The following is a 26,437-nucleotide window of genomic DNA, read 5'->3' as shown; positions in this document are numbered from 1 at the left end:
ATTTCAGAGTGAAAGTCCAATGATTACAAGTGTGATTTTTGAAATAAATAGCATGAAATTATACATATTGCTGCCTATTGGTAAAACAAAAATCCAAACAGAGCTTGGAAGAAATTGGACATAAGTAAATATAAACTGATTCCACTCCAAACAGAAGACGGGTTATAGACAAGTCTAACTGTGTAAATAATAAAAACTTAAAAAACTTCCAGTAATTAAAAAATGAAGTATGATAAAAAGGGATCAGACATTTTTATGTAGTGTCATATAGTGAGAAATGTACTTTTAAACTTAGAATTACTTTTATTCTGAGAGGCTAACTTTCATATTATCATTTAGAAATAAATACTAAAAGTTTAATCAGAAATATGAAATTTCCTGATATAAAATTTTTACTAACAATAATTGTAAAAATAATTATAGGACAAACAGGCCAACAAAACAATGAGTAGTATTACTAAGAAAAACCAGAAAAGAAGAAAGACAAGTAGCATTAAAGATTACTACTAGGTTAAAAAAGGGAAAGGTGTAGGAGACAAAACTAATGTTTGCGTTGGGGAAGTTTTAGATACCTAACTATTCTGGAAGGTTGAACTTCTTTCTGACTTCCTCCCAAGGTCCGATTCCAGAATATTGGGGAAGACAGGCTTCAAGAATTTGAACTCATTACTCCCAGAGCCTCCCGTCAGACACGCCTCGTACTGGTAGCTCTGGGACAGGGTCCCCGTGCCGCTGACGTCCACCAGGTGGCCCGGAAAGTGGCCCTCGGGCACCGAGCAGCGACCCACCGAGGCCGTCCCGCCCCTCCTGCACAGCCGCCACGCGACGAACACCAGCACCGAGAAGACGAAGAGCGACGACACCGACGCCAAGGCCACCACCAGGTAGACGGTGAGCGGGGCGGCCGGGGCCGCGTCCGCCGCTTCCGCTTCCGGGGCCGGCAGGTAGGGCTGCGAGAAGCCGTCCACCAGCAGCACGTGCAGCGTGACGCTGGCCGAGAGCGGCGGCTCGCCGTTGTCCTTGACCAGCACCAGCAGCCTGTGCTTGGCCGCGTCGCGCTCGCTCAGCAGCCGGGCCGTGCGCACCTCGCCGTTGTGCGCCCACACGCCGAACAGCCCGGGCTCCGTGGCCTTGAGCAGCTGGTACGACAGCCAGGCGTTCTGGCCCGAGTCGCCGTCCACCGCCACCACCTTGGTCACCAGGTAACCCGCCTCGGCCGCCCTGGGCACCAGCTCGGTGCAGGGCGCCGAGGCGTTCTGCAGCGGGTACAGCACGAAGGGCGCGTTGTCGTTGTCGTCCGCCACGAGCACGCGCACCAGCGCCTGGCTGCTGAGCGCGGGCGAGCCGCGGTCGGCGGCGCCCACGCGGAACTCGAACGCCCGCAGGGCCTCGTAGTCCAGGGACCTCAGGGCGAACAGGTGGCCGTTGTCCGGGTTGATGGACACCAGGGAGGCCAGGGGCACGTGCGCGTCGAGGGGCGGCAGCAGCGAGTAGGTGACCTGGGCGTTGGCGCCCGCGTCTCTGTCTGTGGCGCGGACGCTGCCGATGTGCAGGGCGGGACTGTTGTTCTCGCGGACGGACAGGGTGTAGGAGGTCTGGGTGAAGGCGGGGGCGTTGTCGTTGACGTCGGACACCAGCACGGTTATGTTGTGCTCGGTTTTCAGTCTCGGTGTCCCCATATCTGTGACGGTGATAGTGATATTATATTGGGCTTTACTCTCTCTGTCCAGCGCCCCATTTGTTACTAGGGTGTAGAAGTTCTCTGCAGATGGTTTCAGGAGGAAGGGGAGATCATCCTGGATGGAGCAAGTCATCCTTCCGTTGTCCCCTGAGTCTCGGTCTCGAATCCTAAACAGGGCCACTTCTGTCTCGGGGGAATTTTCAGGAATGGGGTTGGTAAGTGATGAAATAGTTAGTTCTGGGGAGTTATCATTAACATCCATCACCTCAATGGAGACAGAGCATTTTCCAGAAAGTCCCCCACCATCAGACGCATCTATATACAGCTCATATGAGGATATTGTCTCAAAATCTAGTTTTTTAATTAGTCGAACTTCTCCTGAAATGCTGCTTAGCTCAAAAGTTGTGCTTATCTCTTGAGAACTATCAAAAAGGGAATATGATATCTCTCCGTTTGTTCCGGTGTCCAAATCCCTAGCTGAGACCTTGACAACTAGGGTGCCTACAGGGCTGTTCTCTGGGACCTGCACCTGGTAGTGCGTCTGTGCAAACTCAGGGGCGTTGTCATTAACGTCCAAGACCAAGATTCGGACCTGGGCGGTGCCAGACCTGGGCGGAGAGCCGCCATCCAGCGCTGTGAGGGTTAATCTGAGCTCGGCCTGCTCTTCGCGATCCAGCTCTTTGTCCAGCACCAGCTCTGGGTATTTCCTGCCGTCCCCCCAGTTGCGGGTGGAAACATGGAAGTAAGAGTTGTGACTGATATTGTAGTTTTGTATGTTGTTGTTGCCCACGTCCAAATCCTGGGCTGTTTTCAGAGGAAACACGGTCCCAGGAGGGCTAGTCTCTAGGATTTTCAGCGTCATTTCTCTTTCAGGAAACTCAGGAGAATGATCGTTTATGTCTCTCACCAGTAGCTCAGCTCGAAATACTCCCAGTGGTTTTTTCAGTAACACTTGGAAATGCATTACACATGGATCTGTGGGGCCGCACATCTCTTCCCGGTCCAGTTTCTCACTTAATATCAACTCCCCAGTCTGTAGATCAAGCTGCAGCCAGGGTTCGTTGTCCTCGGAGACCACCCGGGCTTCTCGCGCAGCTAGCTCCTCCACTCCCAGCCCCAGGTCCTTAGCAAGATTGGCCACAAAGGAGCCGCTCTCAGTTTCCTCCATCACGAAATAGCGACGGGATTCCCAGCCTGCCAGAGCCACTCCCAGCAAGAGAAAGAGAATCAGGACTTGCCTTTGTTTAGGAAAGCGCTCCCCTCCGGCCTCCATCTTTACTCCCACAAACGCCTTTCCAGGAACAGGGGCCAGCTCTATCTTAGGTAGCAATGGGACTGAGACAGTGGTGAATCTCCCAGTGGGTAACCTGTCCAGAAATGTCGGCGAGCAGCATTCCCTGGAGTTTTTGGTGCTGAGCTTTGCTTACAGGATTTTTTCTTCCGCTGGAGATCTGAGGTAGAGTTCGTAGCATTTCCTGGGCTTTTTTTTTTTTTTTTTTTTTTTTTGACGTCTTAGCCTGCAGCGCCATCATGCGTTATTTTCGAAAAGAATAGCTGCAATTGCATTCTCTTGGTATATAATAATCTAGATGGCTATTGGGAGTTTGGAAATGGTTTGGGGGAGATGATGTAATCAGAAAACCATGCAATTATAACTATTCATTCCTTCATTCAAAGGAGTGTGACTGATATCTATGTACTGGGCTCTGAAATACATCAGTAAGCAATCCAGACATTGTCCCTATCTTCTAGAACCTGTCGTCTGGGTGGGGTATTCTGAGGAGAACTGAAAGAAGACTTAAAAGTGATCAGTCATCTTGTAAAAATAACAATATATACCTATGTGATTTCTTAAAGTTCTCTCAGCAAAAAGTTTGAATTCCTCTAGATTTCCTTTCAAATTCTAGGCACCCTATGTGCCAGAATTGTGGTTTCCATTGGTTGAATCACATCAAGGAAAAAGCTATTAGTTCATTCCAATTTATAATACCCTTTCTATATAAGGTCAGAGATTTTATGATTTTATGAAACTTTCAAACTGTGGAAAAATGCATATGAGGGCACTTCCCGTATCTCCTCCTGCTTTTTCTCCCTAGCATTGGTCACCATCTTATACAGCATACATGTACACATTTAATTGTTTCTTTTCTGTGTCACCCTTGAGTTTAAGAACTTTGTTTTGTTCACTTCTACATCCATCAACATCTACAATAGTTCCTGGCACCTAGTAGATACTCAACAAATATCTGTTAAATAGATCAATGAATAAATTAATTTTACAATTCTGATAGATGGATTCTCCTCCTAATGTAGAAGCCCCCTGTTTTGCTAACATCCTAGTTCATTGTATGAGCTAAATAAACAAGACAGCATGTTCTCAAGTGACTTTTTTTCTATGCTCCTTTGAATAGTAACTTGAAATAATTCAAAATGATCTAAAATGTTTTTTCACTGAATGACAAAATACCCTGGTTCCCCTAAGCAAAGGAATATATTTTAAAAAAGAAAGAACATAATAACAAGGCTATAATGAGCCTACAAATAAGGCATACATCTCTTAGACCACATTTTTACATTATCAGTGTTATTTTGCAGTAAAGCTATTATGACACTAATGATATTCAAAAACTCTTATATAATAGAATTTGCTAAGAATTTCTAATTTCTATTAAACACTCCAAAGACTGTACAGTTTGGATATATCCATCAATTCTTCTCAAAATTGTATATTCTAACAAACGCTTGTTCTTGTCCCTTACGGACTACTAATATTCCACAACCTTTTGATCCTAAATATTACATTAATATGAAAACCATAATTTTTAACATCTCAAATTAATAGTAAGGTCCAATCCATGCAAGCATATCTAAAAGTGCTTTTGATAAGAGAACAAATCCACTTAGCTATCTTATTTAGAGGGAAATTTATTTAAAAATTTCATATTTATTTCCAAAAGCTCAAGAGAGAAAGTACATTTGGGAGCAACTGGAAAATCCACAATGAGGCATCTCCTTCCTTTTTGTCTCTAAGTAGATTGGCTTTCTGTGCTTCTTTCATGTATTTAGCCAACATGGTATCACTTTCTCGCTAAGTTTCTAACAGAGATACTATAACCAGTTTCTAAAGTCATTTTTTTAAGCATAGATAATGAGATTGGGTCAGTTTGGATCAGTGATGTCTACCACCTTGTCTTGTTGTTTGAAATCAGAGAGGGAGATGGGTCATATAAAATAAACATGGCTGCAACAGTACATTTTTACTGAAGAGAGAAGTTTCCAGAAAAAGATGGGGTGGGCTAGACAGACACCACAAAAGGAATCTATTATTTAAATATCCTAAAATAACCTAATAATCTTTCAATACTACTCATATATTATATACTGCAGGTTGATAAAAAAAGAGAAAAAACCTTTAAGTATAGGATAAATTGTAGTCTTTTCCATTTAATACTACTGTGAAACAAAAACATGCCGTTTTTTCAGATATTTCTCCATGTAAAAGTTTAAGACAAGGAGGCATAATATCAGATTAAACAGCAGATTTACTAATAATTCATTATATTTGTATCATGCTCATGTCCTAAGTAACCACAACATCAAAAATTTAGAAAAAGTTTCTGGACAACAATCAGAGAATGGGTTTGGGGTCATCTTCAAATTAATAGTGCTTGATGATGAAAAGTTGAAAAACTAACAAATATTCATGACTTTTCAGTAATGAAGTAAAATTGAAAGTTCTTTGTCTCCATCAAAATAGAAATAATAGAGTAAGTATGAGTATATTCTCAAATAAAATTTCTAATCTCCTTAACTAGCAAAATGAAATCAGAAAAAAAAATCAAGAAATTCTTTATGGCCCAAAAGGCTAATGGAAACGGTATATTTAGAGAAAACTAACTTTCATCCCGAATGCTCTGAAAAACCAAAAATTTCCTAATTGAATCCAAAACCATTTATAAAGTTTGAGTTTTCCTCTACATCATTTACAGACTCCTGGTGATTGGAGGCAACAGACTTCAGAAAGTTGAACTCGCTGGTCCCAGAGCCCCCCTTCAGACACACCTCGTACTGGTAGCTCTGGGACAGGGTCCCCGTGCCGCTGACGTCCACCAGGTGGCCCGGAAAGTGGCCCTCGGGCACCGAGCAGCGACCCACCGAGGCCGCCCCGCCCCTCCTGCACAGCCGCCACGCGACGAACAGCAGCACCGAGAAGACGAAGAGCGACGACACCGACGCCAAGGCCACCACCAGGTAGACGGTGAGCGGGGCGGCCGGGGCCGCGTCCGCCGCTTCCGCTTCCGGGGCCGGCAGGTAGGGCTGCGAGAAGCCGTCCACCAGCAGCACGTGCAGCGTGACGCTGGCCGAGAGCGGCGGCTCGCCGTTGTCCTTGACCAGCACCAGCAGCCTGTGCTTGGCCGCGTCGCGCTCGCTCAGCAGCCGGGCCGTGCGCACCTCGCCGTTGTGCGCCCACACGCCGAACAGCCCGGGCTCCGTGGCCTTGAGCAGCTGGTACGACAGCCAGGCGTTCTGGCCCGAGTCGCCGTCCACCGCCACCACCTTGGTCACCAGGTAGCCCGCCTCGGCTGCCCTGGGCACCAGCTCAGTGCAGAGCGCCGAGGCGTTCTGCAGCGGGTACAGCACGAAGGGCGCGTTGTCGTTGTCGTCCACCACGAGCACGCGCACCAGCGCCTGGCTGCTGAGCGCGGGCGAGCCGCGGTCGGCGGCGCCCACGCGGAACTCGAACGCCCGCAGGGCCTCGTAGTCCAGGGACCTCAGGGCGAACAGGTGGCCGTTGTCCGGGTTGATGGACACCAGGGAGGCCAGGGGCACGTGCGCGTCGAGGGGCGGCAGCAGCGAGTAGGTGACCTGGGCGTTGGCGCCCGCGTCTCTGTCTGTGGCGCGGACGCTGCCGATGTGCAGGGCGGGGCTGTTGTTCTCGCGGACGGACAGGGTGTAGGAGGTCTGGGTGAAGGCGGGGGCGTTGTCGTTGACGTCGGACACCAGCACGGTTATGTTGTGCTCGGTTTTCAGCCTGGGGGTTCCCATGTCAGTGACAGTGATGGTGATGTTGTACTCGGCTCTTTTCTCTCTGTCCAGAGGGCTCTCTGTTACCAGGGTGTAGAAATTTTTGAAGGTAGGCTTCAAGAGAAAGGGGAGATTGTCCTGAATTGAGCAAACCATCCTCCCGTTGTCCCCAGAGTCTCGGTCTCTTAGGCTAAAAACAGCGACTACCATGTCAGGTGACGAATTTTCCGGTATGGGGCTGGTAAGAGATGTTATGACTATTTCTGGTGGGTTGTCATTCACATCTACAACACTAACTAAAATTGTTGATTTTCCTGAAAGGCTCCCACCGTCAATGGCCTGAATATTTATTGTATAAGACTTAATTAACTCGAAATCCAGAAGTGCTTTTAAACGGACTTCGCCAGAAATGGGATGGATTTCAAATGTTTTCCGTATGTCTCTGGAGACGTGGGAAAATGAATAAGATAGTTCTCCATTTAGTCCTGCATCTAAATCTGTAGCAGACACCTTGACGACCAAGGAGTCCAGAGGGCTGTTTTCTGGTACCAAAACCTCATAGACAGACCTCTCAAACTCTGGGGCATTGTCATTGATATCTGAGACCAACACACGCACCAGTGCAGTTGCAGACCTGGGCGGAGACCCACCATCCAGGGCTGTTAGTGTTAATCTAAGTTCAGGCTCCTTTTCTCGATCCAGAGGTTGGTCCAGCAACAGCTCTGCGTATTTTCTACCCTCCTCACTGTCTTGCAGTTTAAGGTGGAAATGAGGATTGGGGCTTAATGTGTAGTTTTGAACAGCATTCTTTCCTACATCCAAGTCCTGAGCGCTATCCATTTGGAATGAGGTTCCTGGAGTAGTACTTTCTGAGATTTTCAGAAGTATATGTTTGTCTAGAAACGTGGGAGTGTGATCATTTATGTCTTTGACCCTAAGCTCAGCTCGAAAAAATTGCAAAGGATTTTCTAATAATATCTGGAAATTTAATATGCATGGCTCGGTGAGATCACAAAGCGCCTCCCGGTCCAGTTTCTCATTTAAGATCAAGTTGCCAGTCTGCCGATCCAATTGCAAGTATGGTTTATAGTCATCAAAGATGACTCTGGCCCCCCGCGCAGCCAGGTCTTCCACGCCCAAACCTATGTCTTTCACCACGTTGCCTATAAAAGAGCCGATCTCCATTTCCTCTGCCACAGAATAGCGCCAGGTCTCTGAACACACCAAAGACCCTCCCAGGAAAACAAAGAAAAGCAGCGCTTGCCTTATCTGCTGAGGGCTTCTTTCTCCCGGCTCCATGGCTCCCTGGCTCCCTGGCTCCCTAGCCGAACGTCTTTCCGCGGAAATATTTCAATTCAGTCTCAAACTGCTCCTCTCAGCTATTAGCCTGGACCATTGAGAATCTATAGACTTGCAATTCGGTGACGAGGGCGTTGTTGGCTCCCTAGCTTTCTCTTGAAAGCCTCTTTTTATCACCACTGCTTCTCTGGAGCTCTCAGTTCCAGTGGTTCACGGTAACCAGAGCATCTGATGGTACAAAAATTTCCCCATCTTATCCTGCAGCGCCACCACGCGACTCTGCGGAGTCTCAGGTTTTAAACAAAGCCAAATAAGTTTGAGACAAAATATTAGTTTATCTTGCGTGTTTGTTGATGACTCTGAATTATACTTTCTCCTATATTCCTATTTTCTTTTCTCAGTTTTGTTCTTGTGATGCTGTTACTATTCAGTCTTTAACACAATAAACCACAATCTCTAGAGCTGTGGTGGCTATAAAAAGCATATTTAAGATATAGTCCCAACCTCAAATAAGATATGCAATCTCTGTGAAGACAACACAACTAAACAACTAAAACAACTAAAAATAGTTAAGAGGACCTTTTTATGTAATTGACTTAGTGAGCAAGAGGTTCCCAGGAAAATTGGAAATGGGAACCAAAGATCTTAGTCTTCTGTAGATATCAGAAAATACGCTTTGAAAAGACAATAAAGATAATGTCATGTATTTAAAACTGAACTGGTATGTACAAATAATTGTTTTGGGGAGGCTGGACATTTCAGGCTGAGTAAATGGTACTGTTTATTTAGGGATACTCCATAAGTGTAGTCGAAAGTAAGTGCTCAACAGTAGTGAATAATGTAAGACATGTCCAGTTTCTGTCGACATTTTTAAAAGGTTGAACAAACTAGAACCCAGTTTAGTTGTGGAACTGAATTCTGTTTTGTAGACCCAGGACTTCCAGAGACATAATTCTAAGTATATTATCATCCATTCATTAATTTTTTCAGCAAATATTTATTGAGCATACACTTTGTGTTAGGGATAGAGTGGTAAACAGACAGACATAGTTTCTGTCCTGAAAGATGGAGGCAGAAAAGTGGTCACACATTTAAAATAGAGCATAATGAATGCCATGATAGCAAAAGTTCATGCTAATATAAGAGCATAGACGAGGGTCATCTAACCAGGATTTGAAGTAGAGGAAAGACTTTTCCGGAAAAAGTTAATTCTAATTTGATACATGAAAAACGAGTTTGAGTAATCCAAACAAAAATTGGGTGTGGGGTAAAATTTCCAGCAAACTAAAAACATGATTGTGCAAATCCAAAAATGAAAGAAGTATTTTGGAAGAACTGAAATAGGATCAGTATGGCTGAGCCATAGAGTAAGAGGAGAGAAATGGTGAGAGTTGAGATTGGAAAGATCAACAAGTATTTTGTAAGCCATGCCAGGTCATTTGGAATCTACATCAATAGAAATGTAAGATTATTAAAGTGTTTTTTTTGTTTTGTTTTGTTTTTTGTTTTTTGCGGTACGCGGGCCTCTCACTGCTGTGGCCCCTCCCGCTGCAGAGCACAGGCTCCGGACGCGCAGGCTCAGCGGCCATGGCTCACGGGCCCAGCTGCTCCGCGGCATGTGGGATCTTCCCGGACGGGGGCACGAACCCGCGTCCTCAGCATTGGCAGGCGGACCCCCAACCCCTGCGCCACCAGGGAAGCCCTATTAAAGTGTTTTAAATAGAAAAGTGACATGACCGTGTTCTTGTCTTTCAAGAAGATCATCCTGTTTCAGAGTTGAAGATAAATCACAGAGGAGTTGAGACTAGAGGCAAGGGATGGATTAGAAGTTGTTCCATTAATACAGGTAAGAGATAATATTGCTGTCACCTAGAAATGCAGTTATAGAGTTGTATTAGAATGATAAAGATAAAATATACAGGATATGGTGATTAGACACAGAGTAGAATAGGAAGGAGTAAAAGTCAATGTACTTTTTTTCAGGCTTAGGGAACTGGGAGAGTGTTAGCGCTATTAACTGATAGAGTAAACACAGGAAGAGGAGAAAAGAGGAACATGTTTAGAGCTGGAGAAGACGTTTAGTTTTGAGGAATAGAAAATTTTAATTTAAAACATGTTGAGATTGAGGTGTCCATAGAGTATCCATATAAATTGTTAACATAAATGATCTTACATTATATAAATTAAGTTGAGGAAAGAGGTTTGGGCTGCAGAGACAAATGTGGGATTTATTGGTATGAGTGATGATTGAAGCCCTTTGAGAAAGAATGTAAGTTGTAGATTGAGAGAAGTACGTTTGAATTTGTGATTTCAGAGGTGCAGCTCTAAAAGACTACCATCTTTAGAAATTGGCCATGGTCATATAGATCTACTAGACTAAGGTAAAATTAGATGTCACTAGGGATGCAGAAGGCTAGAAACAGAGTAGGTCAAACTCCTGCACTCAGCACTGTGGCAAGGGAGGGACAGAGTAAAACTATAAAGTTATATTTGAAAAATAGCTTTATACCACTTCTTTCCCATGATCTTAATTAATTTAAAACCAACTGACATCCAGTTGATTTGATTCTCTCATTTGATGACTCATATGCAGAGACTATTTAGGCAGGAAGGTTTACTGATTTCTTTCAGCACTTGGAAGGTATCTTTCTTTTAGTTTCCATTAATACTGTTGAGAAATTGTCAACATGGAACATAGCTTTCAGTCTGTCATGTGTTTAAAGATTAAGTGTCTTTTTCCTATGACTTTTCTTTAAAAAGAAAAGTCTTTTGAAATTTGTCTTGTCTTTCTGAAATTTCACAATGATGTTTCCAGGTATGGTTATCTTTCATTTATCCTGTTAGGTTTACTTGGGTCTATTGAATCTGTGCATTAAGGTTTTCATCAATTCTGGACAATTCCCAGCCATTATTCTTTCTCATCTCTCCTGAAATTCTGGTTAAATATATGTTAAACTTTTTTACTCTGTTCTGCATTTCTAACCACATCCTCCATATTTTCCACCTTATTAACCCTCTGAGCTATATGTGGGATAAGTTATAGTCTGACCTATCTTTCGCTCCACAAATTCTTTATTTCACTGCATCTAGTTTTCTATTAAACCTTTTATTCAGTTTAAAATTTTGATTATCATATTTTTCAGTTCTAGGAGCTCTATTTGGTTCTTTCCTAATCTTTCACATTTTATTGTTTCTTGTTCCCTGTACATTTTCAGGTGTAACTTTTATTTCAGTTAAAGTTGTTAGCTTCTTATAGACTGTTTCTGATAATCAAAATATTTGAAGTGTTTGCAAGTTTATGTCTGTTTGCAAGTGTTATATGTTTTCTGCTGGCTCTCACTCATGGTGTCATGTTTCCTTGTGCGTGCAGTTATATTTATGTTCAAGTTAAGAACATAAAAATTATTTATATGAATAATTCTAGGATTAAGATGAATAAACCTTCTTTCATAGAAGGTCTGCATTTGGTTCTATCAGGATCTGGGAGCGCTATTTGTCAGTGACCACCTTAAATCAAGTTCGACACTAAAACTCAAGTTCAAGGCTGAAATTGCAAACAAGGGCTCATCCATTTCCAGTTTAATACTACAATAAAGGTGTCGTTCTGAGGATTCCGTATTTATTAAAGTGAGGGTCTTCTATCAGCTTCTCAGTTTGTCAGGCTTTGATTTCCTCCCCCATATACACCATCAAAATAGAGGTTCACATATCCCAGAATTCCAATTGTTCCCAAGGAAAATAGTGGATTTGGGGCTGATTTTCTCTTTCTGAGTTACCTTTAAACATTAACTGTGACCTGACATATATTAGTGTTTTATTAGCTATTTTTTTCAATGGAAGTGTTGGTATACATAATGTATACCACCCTTATTAAAAAGGTAAATTCTCAAGGATATTGTTATGTCTTAAAATGACAAGCAAATTTTTAGCTTTCATGGAGTATGGGAAATTGATCTTATTGAGAGAATAGAGAAATAATGTGTTTTTTTTAAACCAACTTCATCTGATCAATACTAAATCAACTCTATAATGCTGCAATCAATTTAAACAATGTCTTATCATTGACATTGGTATAGCTCACACTTCTGTCTGCACTCCTATGTAGAAACACACATCTTCTTTCCTACATGTGTTCCTTCTTCTCTTCTTCCAATGTTTATATATTTGTATATTTCTATAAGTTTAAGATATTATGTATTATATGGATGTATATGGTATGTACAATAAATCTCAGGCTCTTTCATCCTTTTGAAACATTTGGAATTTATTCATGTGGTTGTCTGTACACCTAGTTCACTCCTTTTGATCACTGCATAATAATCCTTCACAAACATGTTCCACATTTTATTTATCAATTGCTTTACTGATGGATATGTAGATAGACTCCTATTCTTTGCTTTCCCAAGATGAACATTATCATGCACTTCATTTTGTAAAGCTGTGTAAGAATTTTCTGGTTTATATGCCCCAAAGTAGAATTGCTGGATCATAAAGTATGTACATACTAAATTTCATTAAATACTATTGAAACTCCTTCAAAATGGGGTGTATATGCAATTTCCTATGGTTCCACTTGATGGAAATTTGTCATCTTTACTAATGCTATGGGTATAAACTGCTGTTTTATCATGTGTATCAGCAACTAATGAGGTTGAGTATCACTTCATGTTCTTCTCAGACTTTCTGTTTTCCCCTCTTTTGAATTTCCTTTCCCTTTTGTCCTTTTAAAAATATTCTATTGGCTCTTCCGACTTTCTGACTTTTGCTATATGTAAGATTTATCTGAATAATCTAAATATTAATCCTTCTCAGTGAAAATGCTGCAAGTAGCTTCTCCCTGTCTGTCATCTGCTAGCTTGTCTGGGCTATCCTCTAGTTTTGAGGTAGTAATATTTGTCAATTTTTATCCTTATTGTTGGCACTTTTAAAACCTTGTTTAAGAAATCAAAATCAATAATAAGGTCATAAAGACATTTTTACTTAGACTTGTTACATTTTTTCCAATTAAATATTTCAAATTCACCTCTTAGATCCACATGAAGTTTATTTTTATATCACATGAGATAAGGATTTTGTTTCTTTATATAGTGAGCCAGTTTTCCCAATAACATTGCTAAGTAATCAGTCTCTTCCCCCCCACCCCAAGTGATTTTGACACCTCTTCAATCATCACCAAATTTTCTTATATAAAATATCTGACCTTGAATTCCATTCTATCTGGTAGTGTACAAGTTTGTTTCTGTATCATTCAAATAGGATATTTTGTTATCTACTCTTACTCTTAGCATAAGAAGCATAAGCTTTGCTTCTAATGACTCTGAGAGATAAAGAGGGCCCAAACATTCTTTTTCAGGATTGTACTGCTTAAATGTCTATTTAATAAAATCCTCACAACTAGTAAATATCTGTTGCAACACAAAATAAGACCAGTAAAAACTGCATGAAGCAAAGAAAAAAATTCCTAAAAAACTGGAATTTGTTTTACCCATTTCACAATGTCAAGCAAAATTGCATTTTACTACATCATCTAGTCTATAATATTTAATTTTATGAGAGAAATCACAGAAATGTATATGCACAGTAGCTCTATATCCACACTACATTCTAGTTACCAAAGTGTCCACTGAACTGTACACTTATAGATTGGAGACATTATAATTTGGAACACCATGAGACATCTATAAACCATTAATATAGACCCATTCCTTCTTTATGAACATCTGAGAGAGGCCACAAAGTATTAAGGATGTTTTTATATTTACTTCTTAAAATCAATAGAAAAGTGAACCTAATTTATTTCTCTACCAGTTTGAATTTTCATTTTAATTTCTTAAGAAGTTTTTATCTGTACTCTTCTGATGGAGGAGTATTTACTCAAGATGATACCATGAACGTATGAGTTACGTAATGAACAACATAAAATAATACAAATTTAAACGAGCAAATGTGGTATATTGAAAGAAAACAAAATAGCAACATAAAATCCCGGAACATTATAAGACTCTTCCCAAAACAGCATCAATGACAACAGTAAAAAAAAGGAAAATTACTTAAGAAATCAATAATTTTCAGTGTGGTCACTTTTATCTTGTCATAAAGTGAATTCTTGAAAAACACTATATAACAAAAAACAAACAAGTAAGATACCCTACTACTGAATACTGGAGAGGTGGCACTTTTACCCTTTGTGATGAAAATTTTCAAAGGGAATAGTGCAGTAAAATCCAATATACTTTCCACCCAGCTTCAACAGCACTTTTTTTTTTAACATATTTATTGAGGTATAATTGCTTTACAATGGTGTGTTAGTTTCTGCTTTATAACAAAGTGAATCAGTTATACATATACATATGTTCCCATATCTCTTCCCTCTTGCGTCTCCCTCCCTCCCACCCTCCCCATCCCACCCCTCCAGGCGGTCACAAAGCACCGAGCTGATCTCCCTGTGCTATGCGGCTGCTTCTCACTAGCTATCTACCTTATGTTTGGTAGTGTATATATGTCCATGCCTCTCTCCCGCTTTGTCACAGCTCACCCTTCCCCTCCCCATATCCTCAAGTCCGTTCTCTACAACAGCATTTTTAATTTTTGCTGTATCTATGCTTTGATGAAATGTCTAGAAGTAAATTACATACATTGTGGCATTTGGTCTTAATACTTGAGTTTGCACCTCCAAATAATAACATCGTCTTGCATAACTATGCCATTATCAGAACAAAAAATTAGCAATAACTCCATTAATATGACATTTTGACCAAATATATGAAAAAGCAGAACACAGATTATTTTTCCATGTCATTATAGCCACAAATAAAGATTTTTAAAGCAACTGTGAGGAGAACATGAGGAATGATAATGCATGCAACTACCGTCCAACGTAAAATCTATTACAGATTGACAAAATAGATCCACAGTTTGCCAAGAATGACAAAATATTAGAAGTTTAAAGTAAATTATTTTATTGAATGTTGAATCCAACGCTATTCCTAAAGTTCTCATTTTCTCCTATATGCCTACCGGTGTCTTGGACTGGAAGATTAGGGATAATCGGCTTCAGAAATTTAAACTCATTCGTCCCAGTACCTCCCTTGAGACACACCTCGTACTGGTAGCTCTGGGACAGGGTCCCCGTGCCGCTGACGTCCACCAGGTGGCCCGGAAAGGGGCCCTCGGGCACCGAGCAGCGACCTACCAAGGCCGCCCCGCCCCTCCTGCACAGCCGCACCGCGACGAACAGCAGCACCGAGAAGACGAAGAGCGACGACACCGACGCCAAGGCCACCACCAGGTAGACGGTGAGAGGGGCGGCCGGGGCCGCGTCCGCCGCTTCCGCTTCGGATGCCGGCAGGTAGGGCTGCGAGAAGCCGTCCACCAGCAGCACGTGCAGCGTGACGCTGGCCGAGAGCGGCGGCTCGCCGTTGTCCTTGACCAGCACCAGCAGCCTGTGCTTGGCCGCGTCGCGCTCGCTCAGCAGCCGGGCCGTGCGCACCTCGCCGTTGTGCGCCCACACGCCGAACAGCCCGGGCTCCGTGGCCTTGAGCAGCTGGTACGACAGCCAGGCGTTCTGGCCCGAGTCGCCGTCCACCGCCACCACCTTGGTCACCAGGTAGCCCGCCTCGGCTGCCCTGGGCACCAGCTCAGTGCAGGGCGCCGAGGCGTTCTGCAGCGGGTACAGCACGAAGGGCGCGTTGTCGTTGTCGTCCGCCACGAGCACGCGCACCAGCGCCTGGCTGCTGAGCGCGGGCGAGCCGCGGTCGGCGGCTCCCACGCGGAACTCGAACGCCCGCAGGGCTTCGTAGTCCAGGGACCTCAGGGCGAACAGGTGGCCGTTGTCTGGGTTGATGGACACCAGGGAGGCCAGGGGCACGTGCGCGTCGAGGGGCGGCAGCAGCGAGTAGGTGACCTGGGCGTTGGCGCCCGCGTCTCTGTCTGTGGCGCGGACGCTGCCGATGTGCAGGGCGGGGCTGTTGTTCTCGCGGACGGACAGGGTGTAGGAGGTCTGGGTGAAGGCGGGGGCGTTGTCGTTGACGTCGGACACCAGCACGGTTATGTTGTGCTCGGTTTTCAGCCTGGGGGTTCCCATATCTGTGACGGTGATGGTGATGTTGTACTCGGCTCTTTCCTCTCTGTCCAGTGCTTTTTCTGCAACTAGAGTGAAAAAGTTCTTGAAGGTCCGTTTCAGAAAAAATGGGAGGTCATCTTGAATAGAGCAAACGACCCTCCCATTTTCCCCAGCGTCTTGGTCTCGGACACTAAAAAGAGCCACAAGGGTCTCTGAGGCGTTCTCTGGAATTATCTTTGTAATTGATGACATGGTCACTTCTGGTGGATTGTCATTTATATCTATTACTTTAACCAGAAGAGTGCATTCTTCCGAAAGACCCCCACCATCTGTTGCCTGAATATTTATAATGTGTGACTGTATTGCTTCAAAGTCCAAGTGTGATCGCAAATGAACTTCCCCAGATAGTGGATTGATTTCAAATGTTTTACGAATATCTTCTGATGCATGAAAAAATGTGTAAGATATTTTCCCATAGTTTCCTGCATCCAAATCCTTAGCAGAGATGGTGATAATCCAAGAGCCAACAGGTGTGTCCTCCAGGACCTGCACCTCGTAGAGCCTCTGAGGAAACTCTGGGGCATTGTCATTGATGTCCAAGACCTTGATGAGGACCAAAGTTGTCCCAGACCTGGGCGGGGATCCACCATCCAGTGCTATGAGTGTTAATCTGAGCTCAGGCTCCTCCTCATGGTCCAACGCTCTGTGCAGGACTAGTTCAGGGTATATCTTTCCATCACCACTGTCTTGAATTTTAATGTGGAAATGAGAATTCGGGCTAACTGTGTAGTTTTGGAGACTGTTGCTTCCTACATCCAAATCTTGGGCACTCTCCATTAGGAATGTGGTTCCAATAATGGTACTCTCTGATATTTTAATAACTATTTCCTTGTCAAGAAATGTAGGGGAGTGATCATTTATATCTTTGATATGCAGCTCAGCCCGAAAAAACTGTAAAGGGTTTTCCAGTACCATCTGAAAATGCAGAACACAGGGCTCCGTGGAGTCACACAGCTCTTCCCGGTCCAGTTTCTCATTTACGAGCAAATCCCCGGTCAGCAAATCGAGGTGCAAATGCTTTTCATTATCATCACACACTACCCGCGCCTCCCGCGAAGAGAGCTCCTCCACCCCAAGCCCCAGATCCCTTGCCAGATTGGCCACAAAAGAGCCAATTTCTGTTTCCTCTGCCACAGAATAGCGCACAGACTCAGGACCTGCCTGAGACAATCCCAGTAAAACAAAGATAAACAGAACTTGCCTTTTCCGCAGAACGAGTGCCCCTCTGATCTCCATGGTTTCTTCAAGAAACCTCTTTTGTAGAAAAATTTAAGTTCAGCTCTAATTTTGCAAACTGAGGCTCTGATTCTTTTTTTAGTTGGAAACTTCTAGAGAGTATATAAACCTCCAGCAGGTCTGTAGGTGAAGCTCCTTAATATCTCTCTTTTCAGTGGGTTGGATGTTCTCTGTTCCCGTGAATAATGGAGCCCACAGTGTTGTAGAAGCACTCTTTTCATCTTATCCTGCAGCGCCACCATGTGTCTCTATGAATTTTTTCAGTAGAATTTTTTTTTTTCTCTTTGAACAAGTAATTCATAAATTCATCTGGAGTATTTTAGAGCAAATCCCAGACATCATGTATTTTTACCTCTAAATACTTCACTAAGTATCTGTAATAGATAAGGACTTTAAAAATATATACTATACCACTATCACGATCTACAAATTTAGTGCTGGTAGCTTAATATAATTTATATTCAATCTGTGTTTGTTTTTACACATTTTCCTCCAAAATATGTTTTACTGTTGGTTTGTTTGAATCAGTATTTAAACAAGGTTCATGAAGTGCACTGAATTATCACTGTTTTGAATGCCCGACAAGAGGAACCATTAAAATGTCTTGAACTGAAGAAATGATATTTTATTCAGGCCATTTATTGAGTAATTGCAAATATATCCTCCCCTACACTCTTGTAAACACTTATAGATTTCAGTCGATTATAGTTAGTAATGTCATTGCTTTTTTCACTTGTATATTTTTAAAAATACATATGTGCGTCTTTATGGAGCTCACAGTCTAGAAAATTTGTCAGGCAAGTAATTAAAATATGCCAGAATGTATGCACAGGTAAATAGTAATATATAAATACGAAGAACGGACATCTTATACCTAGGAGACAGCATTGCATAGTGGTTATGAACATGGATTCTGGAACCAAAATGTCTACATTAGAATCCTAGTTCTCCTACTCACTATCTTAAGTCTTGGGCAAGTTATGTACCTCTGCTTCCTTAACTGTAAAATAGGGGTAATAATAGTGTTTACCTCGTAGGATTATTATCATAGGAATCTAATGAGTTAAGTTTTACAAAGTGGCTAGTAAGTGCTTGTTAAGTGCCTGTTAAAATAAATAAAATCTAATCCATATTTTTGGACATCACTGAAACCTTTCCTAAGGTATTGAACTACAAGTTGTGATCTGGAGGAGCCATTCAGAAGTTTTGTTTGTTTGTTTGTTTGTTTGTTTGCGGTACGCCGGCCTCTCCCTGTTGTGGCCTCTCCGGTTGTGGAGCACAGGCTCCGGACGCCCAGGCTCAGCGGCCATGGCTCACGGGCCCAGCCGCTCCGCGGCACGTGGGATCCTCCCGGACCGGGGCACGAACCCGTGTCCCCTGCATCGGCAGGCAGACTCTCAACCACTGTGCCACCAGGGAAGCCCAGGAGAAGTGTTTTGAACGGATATTTTAAGGAAACTGGGAAGTTAAATATGCCTCAAGCTTTAAACCATGGAAGGGGGAGAATGTTAAAATGAGGTTGGGGGAAAGAAGCAGAGTAAGGACATAAACAATTATATGAGTTATAGCATGCATTTTAAAATTTATCCTAAAGGCACTTATAATACAATGTAGGATCTTAAACAGTTGATTAACATAATTATACCTGCAGTTTTGAAAAATCAAAATTGGCTGAAGTATGATAATCAGTTTCAGGGGGAATAACTGGAATCAGAGAGACCAGTTAGGAGGTGATAGTAGCCTGGATGAAGGTAATACTAGTGTCGATAAGGAGAAGTGGGGTGATTAGAAAGATATTTAGAAGATAAAAATATTTAAGACCCAGTGATTGATGGCTTGCATGGGGAGAAAAAGTGGAAAGACTCAAGGATAATGAACACCTCTCTGGGTTGGGTACTGATGGTTAGTGCGTCATTCACTAAGACAGGGAATGCTGGCAGAAAAAAAACAACAACCAAGATTGAAATAGAAAAAGATAAAGTTAGTTTGGGACATGTTGATATTGAGGTAAGTGCCTGTGGAGTGTGTGTGTGTGTGTGTGTGTGTGTGTGTGTGTGTACATATATAACTGAAACACAGAAAACAAATCTGGGCTGGAGATATGGACTTTGAGATTCATCAGCATGTACAGGCATACCCCAGAGATATTTTGGGTTCCATTCCAGACCACTGCAATAAAGCGAGTATCTCAATAAAGTGAATCACAAATTTTTTGGTTTCCCAGTGCATATAAAAGTTATGTTTACACTATACTGTAATCTATTAAGTGTGCAATAGCATTATGTGTAAAAATAAAATGTACATACCTTAACTTAAAATACTTTATTGCTAAAAAATGTTAACTATCATCTGAGACTTCAGCAAGTCGTAATGTTTTTGCTGATGGAAGGTCTTGCCTTGATGTTGATGGCTGCTGACTGATCAGGATGATGGTTGCTGAAGGTTGGAGTAGCTGTGGCAATTTCTTAAAATAAGGCAACAATGAAGTTTGCTGCATCGATGGAGCCTTCCTTTCATGAACAGTGTCTCTGTAGCACGTAATGCTGTTTGATAGCATTTTACCCACAGTAGAACTTCTTTCAAAATTGGAGTCAATCCTCTCAAACTCTGCCGCTACTTTATCAACTAAGTTTATGTAATATTCTAAATCCTTTGTTGTCATTTCAGTAATCTTCACAGCATTTTCCCCAGGAGTAGATTTCATCTCAAGAAACCACTTTCTTTGCTCATCCATAGGAAGCAACTCCTCATCCATGAGAAAGTTTTACCATGAGATTGCAGCAGTTCAATCACATCTTCAGGCTCCACTTCTAATTCTAGTTCTCTTGCTATTTCCACCACAACTGAAGTTACTTCCTCCACTGAAGTCTTGAACCCCTCAAAGTCACGAGGGTTGAAATCAATTTCTTCCAAACTCTTTAATATTGATATTTTGATCTCTTCCCATGAATCATGAATTTCTAATGGCATCCAGAATGGTGAATCTGTTCCAAAAGGTTTTCAGTTTCCTTTGCCCAGATCCATTAGAGAAATCACTATCTTTGGCAGCCAAAGCCTTATGATATTTATTTCTTAAATAGTAAGACTTGAAAGTCAAAATGATTCCTTGATCCATGGGCTGCAGAACGGATGTTGTGTTAGCAGGCATGAAAACAACATTAATCTGGTTGTACATCTCCATCAGAGCTCTTGGGTGACCAGATGCATTGTCGATGAGCAGTAATATTTTGAAAGGAATCTTTTTCTGAGCACTAGATCTCAACAGTGGGCTTAAAATACTCAGTAAACTATGCTGTAAACAAGTGTGCTGTTACCCAGGCTTTGTTGTTCAGTTTAAAGAGCACAGGCGGAGTAGCTTTAGCATAATTCTTAAGGGCCCTAGGATTTTCGTAATGGTCAATAAGCATTGGCTTCAACTTAAAGTCACCAGCGGCATTAGCCCCTAACAAAAGAGTCAGGCTGTCCTTTGAAACTTTGAAGCAAGGCGCCTACTTCTACTCTCTAGCTATGAAAGCCCTATATGGCATCTTCTTCCATATTAAGACTATTTCATTGACATAGAAAATCTGTGATATAGTGTAGCCAACTTCATGAATTATCTTAACTAGATCTTCCTGATAACTTGCTGCAGCTTCTACATCAGAACCTGCTTCACCTTGCATTTTCTCATCCTAGAGACAGCTTCTTTCCTTAAACCTCATGAACCAGCCTCTGCTAGCTTCAAATTTTTCTTCTACTTCTTCCTCACTTCTCTCAGCCTTCATAGAATTGAAGAGAGTTGGGGCCTTGTTCTGTATTAAGCTTTGTCTTAAAGCAATGTTGTATCTGGTTTGATGTTCTATCCAGGTCACTAAAACTTTCTCCATATCAGTAATAGGCTGTTTCACTTTATCATTCATGTGTTCTCTGGAGTAGCACTCTTAATTTCCTTCAAGAACTTGTCCTTTGCATTCACACTTGGCTGTTTGGTGCAGGAGGCCTAGCTTTCAGCTTGTCTTGGCTTTCAGCATGCCTTTTCCACTAAGTTTAATCATTTCTGTCTTTTGATTTAAGGTGAGAAACATGTAACTCTTCCTTTCACTTGAACACTTAAGGCAAATTGTAGGATTATTAACTGGCCTATTTTCTTTAAAAAAATTTTTTTAATTAATTTATTTTATTTTTGGCTGAGTTGGGTCTTCATTGCTGCGCGAGGGCTTTCTCTAGTTGCGGTGAGTGGGGGCTACTCTTCGTTGAGGTACGCGGGCTTCTCAGGCTTCTCGTTGCAGTGGCTTCTCTTGTTGTGGAGCAGGGCTCTAGGCACGTGGGTTTCAGTAGTTGTGGCTCGCGGGCTCTAGAGCGCAGGCTTAGTAGTTGTGGCACACAGGCTTAGTTGCTCTGTGGCATGTGGGATCCTCCCAGACCAGGGATCAAACCCGTGTCCCCTGCATTGGCAGGTGGATTCTTAACCACTGCGCCACCAGGGAAGTCCCTTAACTGGCCTATTTTCAATATTGTTGTGTCTCAGGGAATAGGGAGGCCCAAGGAGAGGGAAAAAGATGGGGAACATCTAGTTGGTAGAGCAGTCAGAACACACATTTATCTATTAAGTTCACTGTCTTATATGGGTATAGTTCATGGTGCCCCCCCAAACAATTACAATAATAACATCAAAGATCACTGATCACAGATCACCATTATATTTGTTTTATTATAACAAATATAATAAAATGAAAAGTTTCAAATATTGTGAGAATTCCCAAAATGTGACACAGAGACGTAAAGTGAGCAAATGCTCTGGAAAAATGGTGTCGATAGATATGCTCATTGCAGGGCTTTGAATTTGTAAAAACTTTCAATTTGTAAAAACACACAATATCTGCAAAATGCAATAAAGTGCAATAAAATGAGGTATGCCTGTGTATGGTGTTTGAAACCATGAGATCTCTACGAGAACCAAGCAAAAGTGTGTCAAATAAGAATAGAAGAGGCTTAGCACAGAACTCTGAGAAACATCTTCATTTAAAGGAGAGGTAAGGAAGCATTTTTTTTTTTTTTTTTTTTTTTTTTTTTGCGGTACGTGGGCCTCTCACTGTTGTGGCCTCTCCCGTTGAGGAGCACAGGCTCCGGACGCGCAGGCTCAGCGGCCATGGCCCACGGGCCCAGGTGCTCCGCGGCATGTGGGATCTTCCTGGACCAGGGCACGAACCTGTGTCCCCTGCATCGGCAGGCGGACTCTCAACCACTGCGCCACGAGGGAAGCCCAGGAAGCATTTTTTTAAAAAAGACAAGGAAGATGCAGAGTTCAGAATCATCGAACTAAAAGCAAATAGCATTTCAAGGAGATGAGGAGGATCAACAGTAGCAAATCCTTCAGAAAACTCAAGAAAAATAAGTATTAAAATGGTCCATTGGATTTAAGAAGATGGTCATTGTGGAGGAGTCTGATAGATGTCTGCCAAAATCTGTTCTCCTTTTCTATATAGTAATAGAACTGTACCCAGGCACATGGTGACTCAGCCTTCCTTGTAGTTAGGTGTGGCTAATTAAGTTCTCACAGATTGTGAACAGAATTTTTATTTGCTACCTCTGGGTCTGGAATGGAAGACATCTGATTGTGTCTCTTCCCTCCTAGCCAGCTAGAACCCAGATGTGGCAGTGACCCAGCTACAAGTCATGTAGATTATACACTGAAACAGGGAATGTAAGAGGAATTACTTGGAACAAATTTTGGTTCCAGAAGTACCATGAGGAGCAAAGCTGCCCTATCTACCCAATCCTTTACATTGTGGCTGGTACAAGAAAGAGATACATACTTTTACAAGCCACTGTGTAGTTGTGCTGCTCTATTTCAGTAGTGTAACCTTACCTAACTTATACACAAATCTTTGATGAGCTTTACAATAGCAGTTTTCAGTAGAGTGGTTGTGATAAAAATTAGATTTCACTGGGATGAAAAGTGAGAGGGATAAGGAAATAAAAATGTCAATCCTTTTGAGAAATTTAGCTGCAAAAGAAAGAAGTAGATTGGTATCTGGAGGAGAATTTAGACTCAGGAGGGTTTTTTAAGCCTAGAGAAATGTTTTTAAATGCTAATTTGCAGTATTGAGTAAAGAGGCAGAAAATTAAGATACACAAGAAAGGATGTAATCAATGTGAAGCCCCTAGAAAGTGGTCAAAATAGGATCCAGGGATCCTATATATGAAGGGATTGGACTTAGGTGGAAGGGACCTCAGCAGAGGAAATTTTCCAAGTACATATGCTATCAAGAGTATAGGTTTGGGGACAGGAAATTGAGATAATTCCCATTTGATGGATTCTGTTTTCTCTTTAAGGTATTAAGCAAGTTCGTCTGCTAAAAGGGGTGTGTAAGTAGTAGGGTGAGTAGTTTAAAGTAAGATAAGTAGGTTTGAAGTAGTTGTTATGGAGAATAAAAGAGAAAGCTGATTAGGAAAATACAAAAAGATTTCTTGATCTTGAAAGCCCAATTAAGTTTGGGTGTGATAAACTTAGTGGCAATAGTATTGATAATTTTCTAAGTTTGTCTTATAGAGTGCAGCATCCCGGGTGTAAGAGAAAAGAGATAACTATATTCATCTCATGTGGAGTTTCATCAGGTGGTGAAGGAAATCCTAGAGTGAAGGCAAGTTGAACAAGAGAATTGAGAATATGAGCATGAAGTGATTGGGAGTGCTAAACAGGGAGTCAGCTGGATGGGAAGGAAATTAAAACAGGAGGGGGTTGATAGGTGGTAGTAGCATCATGGAATGGAGGTCATGACAAGGTCAAAGACAAGATGTGATAGGAGTAGCAAGATGAGAGGGCTAAAGGCATAGAAGGTTGTGTTCTCAGAGGGAGAGATCTGAAACCATATTTCATAGAAAGAACAGTTCTGGGTAGTGAAAAAGTACAGCATGTAGCCAAGGCACTAATGACAACTGGAACAGAGGACTGAGAGGCCATGTTAGATTAATCAGTGGATGCAGGAATGCAGTAGTAGGATAGGGACTTGAAGTAGAAAGGAAATGAGGAAAACAATGTGTTTGTAAGTGAAAATGTCCTTATGTCCTTTCTTTCCCATACTCTTGGCAAATTCCAACCTAAAGTGTTATTTTGTTCTTATTGGTAAGGGTTTTCAAGAAAATCATTTCTGGGAGGCTGAGCAGTCTCTTGCATCTCCATTTTGTAAGTGACCTCTTCCCATTGGACAACTTATAGTCCTTTCATATAAAATTGGCTGATACAGTTGGATTCCTATGCACTGGTTTATATTTAACTATAAATAAGGTATCTGAAGCATAAGAGCAAAATCTATTTTTAGCAATACATTGTAAGATAACTGGTTGGTTTACTTATATCTGGGCATCTGAGCTCCTGAAGGCCTGGCCTCTCTCCATTAGAGTCAGGAAACACATAGTTCTTTCCAGAAATAGGCAAGTCCTCCTGTTCAGATAGCTGGAAAAACTCTAAGCAAGAGGACAAGTACCTCGTCCTTTTCTCTGCTGTTGTGCCTGTTAGATTTTCTGCCTGAGCTGTTTAAACTGCTCTTTCCCCCTCCCCCATTATAGATGAGAGAGACCAAGCTTACTGGGGAAACAAGCTGCTAGAACACTCCCACCTTGGTTGTTGACAGCTATAACTGTATATCTCTTTAAGCTAGTAGTCCTCCATCTTTTCCCCACTAAGAACAGTAAACACAGGAGGTAACCTTAATACTTAATTTTGATTAATTAATATGAGTTTTTGTTCTCTATGTAAGGAAGCTTTCATTTAGGGAAGAAGAACTTACTCCAAGTTCCACTTCTGAAAATAGAAAATTAGAATTTAGTTAGCCTGCATGGAGAGACTTTTGTTCCCTCCATTTTTCTTGAATTCAAAGAGTAATTAATCAGTCCACACAGTTCAAAAGAACTGGTGGTGAAATTTTAGCATTCAAGGGCTGTAAACATTAGATTATTTTGGATATGTTAGAGCAAGAGGTTTGACTTCCAGGCATTATTAACTGACTAATACCCAGCCCCTCTATAATGATAAGATTAGAATATCTTCAAGAGGCAGTGCGTGGCATTGACTCCAGTCTGTGGTCCCACCTCAGGCATAAAAGCAATCATTTTACTCACCCTCATGCACCTCCTCTTTCTCATGCCTACTCTTTCTCTCACACACACACTTCCTTTCCTTCTATACCCTTACTCATTTTGCTCATCTACATTTTCCTTCCACAACACACAGACTTTAGACTTTTTGATGAAATTCATTGGAAAGATCCTCCCCCAACAATGAAGGCTTTCTCTTCTGTAATATAGTCAGGTTACTAAAGGCAAGAGTGGTTGGTTGGTGCTTGTACAGCATGAAACAAAACTTCCTCCTACAATGACTTGAAAAAAGTTCGAAAATTAGAATGTTAAAGGACTATCTTTTCATACTTTTCAGTACTCTACAAATATCTGAGAAAAGTGGTTTTGAAACTTTGGATTGCTACCCATTAGTAGGTCATGAAATCAATTTAGTGGATCATGACCACATTTGAAAATTAAACAGAATGGAATAATACAGGCAATTTCAGATTGTATCACAAAAAAGCTAAGCACTGTTCACAAAACATTTCTTTCATATAAAATATGTATGTTATATAATATATACAATATAATTTTTCAGTTGCCTGTGATTTTTTAAAGTTTGAAAATTAGTGCCCAGTGTATATATATTAAATTCTGGGATAACACAGGAGGCAAAAAATTATACACATTAGCAAACAAGTCCACTCTACAATAAACAAATGATTACTTGGGAGCCTGTATTCAACTAGGTTGCATCATACCTTTGTAACATTAATGAGACATCTGGAAAATTATAACTTCATATTCCAGTATTCTGTGGGCGGCCACAATATTAATGTGTCTTCAGAATAACCCTCCAGGATGAGTAAAGAAGAGACACTAAGAAAATTGCCTTCTGCCCCATTCTAACAAGGTGTTTATGATTGTATCATAGGACATGATTTTTCAGGTATATTTTCAGCAGTAATAAACATTTTAAAATGTTAAGTAAAACAGTGGTGAATTTAAAGAAAGAATGACATTTCTGAATAGCA

At 41.8% G+C, this 26,437-nt stretch overlaps 2 protein-coding genes across 3 annotated transcripts in view; both read right to left on the bottom strand.

Annotated features, from left to right (window-relative positions):
• Positions 1-485: 485 nt before the first annotated feature.
• LOC307183662 (protocadherin beta-15-like) overlaps positions 486-26,437 on the bottom strand; it is a 64,269-nt gene continuing 38,317 nt past the window's right edge. Inside the window, exon 2 of one of the 2 annotated variants that reach the window (XM_079916497.1) lies at positions 486-2,599. In XM_079916497.1, the coding sequence (XP_079772623.1) occupies positions 573-2,599 (2,027 nt within the window). In that variant the 3' untranslated portion in view covers positions 486-572. Of the gene's footprint in view, positions 3,125-26,437 lie in introns of those variants that run through there. The other variant, XM_079916495.1, reaches the window with a different exon arrangement.
• On the bottom strand, positions 5,615-17,673 carry LOC307184072 (uncharacterized protein; the record flags this gene model as incomplete). The annotated part of the gene is made up of 2 exons (XM_079917318.1): positions 14,969-17,673; positions 5,615-8,052 (listed from the first exon to the last, which is right to left on the bottom strand). Exons 1-2 carry the CDS (start codon positions 17,361-17,363, stop codon positions 5,615-5,617), a joined length of 4,833 nt encoding a protein of 1,610 aa, XP_079773444.1. The 5' UTR covers positions 17,364-17,673.

The sequence above is a fragment of the Stenella coeruleoalba genome (genome assembly GCF_951394435.1).
Source record: "Stenella coeruleoalba genome assembly, chromosome: 3".
In the NCBI taxonomy this organism is placed as follows: Eukaryota; Metazoa; Chordata; class Mammalia; order Artiodactyla; family Delphinidae; genus Stenella; species Stenella coeruleoalba.
The sequence above is the reverse complement of the archived record's forward strand: the minus strand, read 5'-3'. Positions and strand labels throughout refer to the sequence as shown.